This window comes from Belonocnema kinseyi, chromosome 3 (genome assembly GCF_010883055.1).
Source record: "Belonocnema kinseyi isolate 2016_QV_RU_SX_M_011 chromosome 3, B_treatae_v1, whole genome shotgun sequence".
Lineage (NCBI taxonomy): Eukaryota > Metazoa > Arthropoda > Insecta > Hymenoptera > Cynipidae > Belonocnema > Belonocnema kinseyi.
Genome location: NC_046659.1, coordinates 56,171,026 through 56,179,619, shown reverse-complemented (window position 1 = coordinate 56,179,619; position 8,594 = coordinate 56,171,026). Strand labels below are relative to the sequence as shown.

The following is an 8,594-nucleotide window of genomic DNA, read 5'->3' as shown; positions in this document are numbered from 1 at the left end:
AAGAATGAGAAAACAAGAATTCGACTTCGTAGTACGATGAGGGCAGCACCTCGATAGGGCAGAAAATGTGATGTCCTATATATATAATTCCCCACTTCGACGCCCCGTACCGCATCTACGTTTCTAATATCTTTGCCCGTATTGTTGGTTAAGGGTCAATGACTTTTTGATTGGACGCGTAGTTTTTTTTCGTAAAAAAGAATATTAAAAATAAGAAAAACAATTTTTTTCTATAAATGGCACAAGCTACGAGAAAAATAGACGTTTTTCACCTAAAAAAGATATACAATTTGTTGTTTATTATTTTTGTTACGGGACCCGTAAATTTTGTTTCAATCATAAACAATAACGTCAATAATAAAAAGTTAAATTTTTGCACAAACGATGCAAGTTACAAAAACAAAATAAATCAACAAAAGTTATTCAGCCGAAAAAGAGCTACAAAGTTGTTATCAGTCATTTTTCATTGGACGCGTAGTTTTGGTTTAAACCGCAAAAAATAATCTTGAAAATAAACAAATTAAGTTTTTGGAAGAATGACACTAATTGCAATGAAATAAATATTAACAAAATTGTTTTTTTTTGTATATGATGCGCACTTTTTTTAAATTGTAAAAAAAAGACAATAAAAACGCATGTGTTTCAATACCATTATGAATTGTAATATTATAAATTTACTGAAATTGTACATTTTTAAGTGTAGCTATGAATTAAAATTTGTGCAAAAATAGAGCAAATATTAAGCTAATTATGAAAAATAAAATTTGTACATTATTTTGCAATATCTGAATAAGAAGCCCCAGACGAGGTACAGAAATAAATATACACAATTATACATTTGATATAATAGAGTTAAAGTGAATGTAGGAAAGTTCGAACTTTTGACAAAATCGAGTGCTAAGCATCATATGCGTGATAAGAATATTTTTGTTAAAGCCTAGGAGCTTTAGCAAAAGAGAATTCACGATCACAGATTACAGTTGTCGATGTTTGATCTCTAATTTTAAAAGGTCTGTGCGCAAATGTTGTACAAAGACCGGGTGCGTAGCGCTAAATAAACATATTATCGTACGCGAAGGGCGAGATTCAACATACGCGCACCTTCAAACTTACGAGCGGTCAGATTTTTAATTAACAGAAATATTCTAAATAACTGCGAAATATTAAAATTTTATGGTTGTTATTGCTTTTTAAATAGGATTTCAAAAAGTTCTTCAAAAAGGATGCTAAAAATTTCTCTATTGAATCAGCTTGAGCACTTGATAAATTTCATCAAGGATATTAAATAATTAAAGGGTAAAAAGCGAAATTAACAATTTAATCATCTAATTAATGTACTTTTGGGAATCCTGCAAAAGTTCCCTATTTTTATGTTGTGAGTTCCCTTTTTCCCTCAAATATTTTTTAGGCTTGTTGTGAAAAATGATAAAAGCTCATACATTCCCTGAAATGAGATTTTTTATAAAATGTACTATGTTCTTTATAGGACTTTAAAAAAGAAGAGGCTGAAGATGAGAATATGGGTGAGGATGATGACGATGGTCGTGGAGCTTGGAACACCGTCAAAGCTGGTAAATATATTTATAAAAAATCTCCGCTTTAACGCAAAAGGAAATAATTTTACATTTTCCTTCAGAAATGAGAATACTACACGAGATATTTTTATTGCAGAAGATATAATCATAGAGCCCGCAGCTTTAGAAGCCCCGATTTTAGATGCGGAGCCTTCTCTCGGTCAAGGAGTTGGTGGAGCTCTGAGATTAGCGATTAGCAAAGGATATTTACAAAAAGAAGACTCAAATCGTCCCTCCGCTTCTCGATTTGCGCATCTGCAAGCTCAAAATTATTCTATTGAAGATAAAACTTACGGGTAAGTTGATCAAGTCTCTTGACATAATTACGGAATAATGGAGATTATTAAGTACTTAAAAAAACGTAGCCTTTGGATTTTTGTTTCAGGGACGATGACAAGTTTGGAAGGAGGGATAGATTTAATGGCCCAACTTCCGAATTTAAAGAGAAGGACAATTTTAAGCCTAATGTGAAATTGGAATATATCGATGACGATGGCCACGTTCTGAAAGAGAAGGAAGCCTTCAGATATCTTTCTCACAAATTCCATGGAAAGGGACCAGGAAAGAATAAGGTTTGCAGATTATTTTAATTGAATCTGAGTTTTTTAGGGTGTTCAACTAACAATTAAAAAGATATGATATATGTAATTTTTTAATCTTTAGTCTTTGAAATATTTTAATTCGGCGTATACTCGTACCCATGTGATAGTATTTATCTGAATTTATAAATGTATATTTCTTAAAGCAAAGAGAGAAATATTTAAGGATTATAATATAAATATAAAAGCTGTAATTATGATTAGATTGAGAATAGGGAATTTTATAAAATAATCAAAATTCTGAGTTGGCACATGGAAATGTCAAGAACATAAAAATGTCACAGGACATAAAAATTAAAAATTCGTCGGGAGAAAACAAGGCATTTAAAATCATCCTTTGGGTAGACACTCTTTTTTTTAAATTTATCACTGAATGTTTTAAATAAAATTTCTTTCAAATGTTTTAAAAGGTTGAGAAACGAATGCAGAAAACGGTGACAGAAGGACTTATGAAAACAATGCCATCAACGGACACTCCTTTGGGAACTCTGAATTTGCTACAAGCCAAACAAAGGGAAACGCAGTCACCTTACGTCGTTTTAAGTGGCAGCAAACAAATGCAGTCGTAAGCGATTTTTTAAACAGTTTTGTAAATATTTATTGATTTCGTAGAGAATTTAATATTTTGCAGTAAATTTTATTTTATATTTGTTCTTTAAAATATGAAAAATGTTCAAAGTTAATAATATTATACATGTTAATATAATATTATGTATTTATTTCAGGGCTAATATATCAAAGACCAAACACTGAGGTCTGAGGATGATCAATATTATATTGAAGTTGTACATACCCTTCAATCGAAATTATTAACTAGAAATGAGTAATTAATTACAGCTGCAAAATCCGAAAAAAAATAACAGGTATCATTTTCATTAGCGTTACTTAGATTTTAATTTTATATAATCTAATACGTGAATAACTTTGAATCATTGTACTTCACATGTAGAAATTATTTATAAATTCTGTATCAACTGATTCTTTTTAAAAGAAAGAATAGATCGATTTTTTAAAAAGAAAGAATAGATCTATATTTATCAGATAATTATTCTTTCTTGTGTGTATTTTAATAAACTTAACAAATGCATCTTCAGTCTGCTATATTCTCGTTTCATCTTCATCGCACCATTAAGTTCCCCTAATCTATTCTAAAACTAATTATAAAGAAGATTTTCTTATTGTAATTTACCAAATTAAATATAAATTTAGCAATTATAATTTGTTGTTTTTAAACATATGTTAGTTGATAATCTTCAGTATTGTTTTCAATGTAGAATATTCCCAAACTTCACTTGTCTAATTAAGAACTTTAAAATAATTCAAAAAATAAAATTAGCGAAATCTTTAAAAGTCGATTTGCCATTCGTTAAAATTAAATGCTTTAAATATATAAGATGTTAAGTTGTTGACCAGGGTGTAATAATATTCTTGTAGATGGAAGTCAAAATTTCAGTCAATTACTGGTCAGTTTATTGAAATTATGTCTGAGAGATTCTCAGTACATATATGGTAGACGTTTTGACTGTACGTCGACAGTCCCCATCAGTATAAAATACTTCTTTTTATTACGTCTGCTGGACGGCATGTGATAAGTGTGTGTTTTTCAATGTCAACAATAATCTCTATCTTTATTTGAGTCCGTCCAGCAGACGGAGTCATTTTAGTAACTAACAAATTAAATTTAACATACAGGTGCGAAATTTCGTAGAAAGAAGTATTTTATACTGATGAGAACTGTCGACGTACAGTCGAAACGTCTACCATATAAGTACTGAGAATCTCTCAGACATAATTACTATAAACTGACCAGTAATTGACTAAGATTTTGACTTCCGTCTACAAGAATAAATGCTTTAAATCTGTTTTTTTTTTAATTGGAACTCTTATAATTGATATTTTTCAATTTTACGTACATATATCCAACTTTAAATCATATCAATTTTTAATCATAATTTTTAGATTGGAAATTGTGCCTTTGAGGAAATTAGGACTTTAAAATTGTATAACATTTTTACAAAAAAGTTTTTGTGAATTACAATGTAAAATGTTGAACAAAAGCTAGCATATCAATTTTTATTTAAATATATTGTTTAGAGCAAAATTTTGATTTTTTAAAGATCTTAAAATTTCTAAACATCCTATGAAAATGTATTAAATCTTCAAATCTGATGTACGCATAAAAGTTTAGTGGTCAACTTCTCGAAAAATTATTTTCAAGACTTAAAAATTAAGAATTGTGCTGTGCCATTTAAGCAATTAATTTCTTATTTTATAAAATGCAAGTTTTTAAAGAATTTCAACGAATATCACTGTTAAACATTTGAAGTTTTAATTTGGTTGATTCTTAATTAAATGTTATTTATTTTTTGAAAGCTCTCAAATTTAAATGGTTAACTGTCAATTTTCAGTTGAATGCTGAAAATTGTAATTCTGAATTTAATTTTGAAACACTTTTAATATTGCAATCATGTCCCTACTCTGTGCCGGCCTTGGGCCTGGTCATCACATAATCAAACGTTTTTTCATGTCAACGCTCAGGACCGCTTATATAATCTCTGAACCCGACACAGTATGGGACAGTGAATTTATAAATATATAAATTTCAGTGAATATCTAGCTCGACAAATTAAAGATAAAGTACAGAAGGAAAAGAAAATATTAATTTAAGCTGGTCAGTTTCCGGGACTCAGAGGTCCGGGGTTCGATCCCTGAGCCGGTACCTCTGGGAATTTTTCAATGTACCTTGACCGAGGTTCTGGTGGTTCGGAATCCACCTTAAGCTGTAGGTCCTCCCATCGTGTACTTGACTGCAACCCAGTCCGTCAGTGATGGGGTAAAAACCAGGCTTTGTCTAATATGTCTGGGCAGAGACTGCTCTCATCAGATCACTTGATTGCATTATAAAAATGCGTCCGTGACTGATGATATATACCGGGACAGTCCCGTGCAAAATGATCAACTAAAAATCCAACTCTAACTAAAAATGACTTCGACATGTTGGGCAGTATAAGCCTGTGACAACATTTCAACACACAAATGTTTATAATAATAATAATAATAATACTCATGTAGAACTTTTATCATATTGAAAAAATTGAATAAATAAAAGGTTTTTGAAACAAAGAACAGTAGACCAAGGTGAAACTGGCACAACATCGGAACAAGTTTTCCGTTAAATTTCTTGCAACAAGGTGATCACTATTTTTTAAATCTTCGCCTCCCGGCTTTCTCTACCAGTAAATATTTGTGATTTCTTCCGTCTTACAAAAAATTAACTCTCTTTGCGAAATCCACAGTTCTTTCACATTTATGATCAATTGCGAAAATCGATAAGCATCAGCAAACTCCTTTGCATACAATCGATTGACTTTAAATCATGTAAGTAGGATAAAGAAAAATGCAGAGATGCATTTTATTACACACTAGCAGTAATTGCACGTGTGCAAATAGCGCCTTCACGATTGTGGATTTTTATTTCCTAATATGAAAACTATGCAAATTTAAAAGACCATTATAAACCCAATTTCTTAATATGTTTTAAAACGTTGTAAAAATAACTTCAAATTGATGGATTCTGAAATTTAAAAAAATTAGTAAACGATTTTGGACCATTAAGAAGAAAAAAAAGAGTTAAATTGTACAATTTCTAAATCGAAGCCCGGCAAAGTAAGCAAATTTATTTTCAATTGAAGAATCACGAAATTGAATGATTTCGGATTAAAAAATCAGAAAATAAGACAATGTCAAAACATTAGAAATGGAACATTTTAAAATTAGGTCGTTTAAAATTCAGAGGAATTAAAATGGTATTATTTATAATAAAAGCGTTCAAAATCATATAATTAAATATCGACAACTTTTGAATTTGAGCAATTCTAAATTCAAAGCGATTAAGATTTCACAATTTAATATTGAAAACGAAATTGAATCTTTCAAAGTAAAAGCTTCTGAAATTCTAGAATTTTACATTGATAGTATATATCGCAATTATAACTTGACATTAAAGCTGATTAAACAAATTTCTATAAAGTCAAATGAGAATCATTAAAAATTAAAGCTTTAGTCACCAAAAATTGTTATTTTAAAACTTTTTTATGATCAAACCCTTTAAGAAATTTAATTATTTGAAGTCAATTTAAATCACTTAAAAACAAATAATTTTAAAGTTTTCAGAATTCAACGAAGTACATTTTAGTTGCAAAATTAACACCTATGAAAGAAATTTTTTTTTAATTGAGTGTTCAGCATGTAAATTCAGAACTCTAAAATTGTAACAATTTAAAGTTACCGAACATTTTCATTTATTGCAGTATCAATTTTAGTTAAATATTTTAATTTTGATCTTTTTTATTTTAAACCTAACTTTTAATTCTCACATCTTCCTTTAAAACTATTATTCATTTTTGAAATTTTCCAATGAAATATTTTCTTATTGGAAATGATTTGTTTAAGTCTTCAAATAAAAATCGGAAAATTTTAAGATATTATACATCAAATTAAAATAAACAATACACGACGAAATTGCTGTAATCCGATTTCATTTTTTGAAACTGTGCAATTTTAAGCTTTGTAGCTCGAAATTGCTTTAATTTACATCTAAAATTATAAAATTAAAAACTATTCAAGACTTTTAATATGACATTTTTGAATATTTAATAGCGGAATGGTCTTGTCATGTTGAATAATTATTTGAATTTGAAATATCGAAGAATTAATCTAAAAATGAGTGTAAGGGTAAACTTTAGTTTCTAGGCTAAACAAATAAATGTCACATCGTTCAAAATTACAGAATTTTAAGTTCGCGAGAAACATGATAAACCTTTGAACTTCAATTATTCTAAACACTCAGAAAACGATATGCTTTCTGATTCGGAACTTTCAAAAATTACAAAACGCAAGAAATATAATAAAATGCGGGAAATCTCCCTATATTATATTTCTCTCTCGGATTTATCCCGATTCTCCAGCCGGAAGTCTAGCGATTCTTAGGAACAAAATTGAAGGTCTTTTCCAAGTTTTCCAGCTCGAAAAATAAAAAATTTCCAGTTCTCCCTTTTTTACATCAGATAATGAAATAAACGTTTTTCACACATGTATAAAATAAGCCATTTCATTTGTTATTGGTCAACAATTTCTAAAGGAAGCCAAATCGTAAATAAACAAATTCTTAATTTTTGTGAACATGATTCGTCTTTGTGAAATCTTTAGGAATATTTTTAAATCTTTGTAATTTCTTTGAAATCTTTGTGGAGTATTACAAATCTTAGTGAAAGCTGAAAATTTTTGTGAAATCTTTTGACATTTTTCAAAGCTTTTGTAAAATGTTTAAAATTCTTGAAATCTTTCTTTAATCTTTATTTGCGAAATCTGTTGTGTTTGTTTAAAATCATTGAAGTCTTTTGAAAGCTTCTCAAATGTGTTGAAACATTTTCAAATCAATTAAAATCTTTGAAATTCTCATGAATTCTGTAAAGAAATTTTGAAATCTTCTCTAAGTCTTGTGTATTCGTTTGAAATCACTGGAATATTTGAGATCTTTGTTAAATCTTTTGAAAACTTTAAAAAAATTTGATATCGTTTAAAATATTTTTAAATCTTTGAGATCTGGTGTACTGTACCTTTGTTGAAATCTTTAAGTCCTTGAAATCTACGAAAAATTTGTGAAATTTTTTTAAATCTTTGAAATATTTCTTTATTCTTGGTTCGTGAAATCTTTTCTGTTCTTTTGAAATTATTAAAATCTTTTCAAATCTTCTCAAATTTGTTGAAAGAATTTCAAATCCTTAAGAATTCTTAAAAATATTTTGTAATCGTTTGAAATCTTGTCAAATTGTTTTGTAATCTTTCTGAATGTTTTAAGGAAAATTTTCGAATCTTTTGTGAAATCTATTGACATCTCCTAAAAAGTTTTGAATTTACATAATAGTCCCAGAGCTGGCTACAGAAAACAGGATCGATAAGGGGCGAGCCATTTCAGCTTGTAAACTGACGGGCCCAACTTAGTACATCACCAAACGCCACTTCTTAAGATCAGCACAGGTCGGATATGAAAATGCCAGCCGGTTTTCCCGGACGAAAAAATTGACTGAAAAACCTCATAACGTGCGCGCGTGAAACCTTTTGCAACGTGGAGTTTAAACCTCAAATAAGAGCGGTGTAATAGCCCAAGAAGTTTTGCGGGCCGGAAAACCCTCGTAAGAAGAGATCGAAAGTGCCGGAAAATTCATCTGAAAAAACTCATAACGTGCGCGCGCGAAACCTTTTGTAACGTGCGGTTTAAGCCTCAAATAAGAGCGGTGGAATACTGCAAGAAGTTTTGTGGGCCGAAAAACTCTCGTAAGAAGTGATCGAAAGTGCCGGAAAACTCATCTGAAAAACCTCATAATGTGCGCGCGCGAAACTTTTTTATTAGGTTTTTGGG

General features: G+C 29.7%; 1 protein-coding gene across 2 annotated transcripts in view; it reads left to right on the top strand.

Annotated features, from left to right (window-relative positions):
- The window catches only part of LOC117169492 (U4/U6.U5 tri-snRNP-associated protein 1), a 12,734-nt gene extending 9,713 nt beyond the window's left edge, over positions 1–3,021 (top strand). For both annotated transcript variants that reach the window (XM_033355897.1, XM_033355898.1), the window contains 5 exons: positions 1,487–1,571; positions 1,672–1,870; positions 1,960–2,146; positions 2,584–2,738; positions 2,899–3,021. In XM_033355897.1, coding sequence (XP_033211788.1) covers positions 1,487–1,571; positions 1,672–1,870; positions 1,960–2,146; positions 2,584–2,738; positions 2,899–2,926 — 654 coding nt within the window. In that variant the 3' untranslated portion in view covers positions 2,927–3,021. The remainder of the gene's footprint in view (positions 1–1,486; positions 1,572–1,671; positions 1,871–1,959; positions 2,147–2,583; positions 2,739–2,898) is intronic.
- Positions 3,022–8,594: the final 5,573 nt, after the last annotated feature.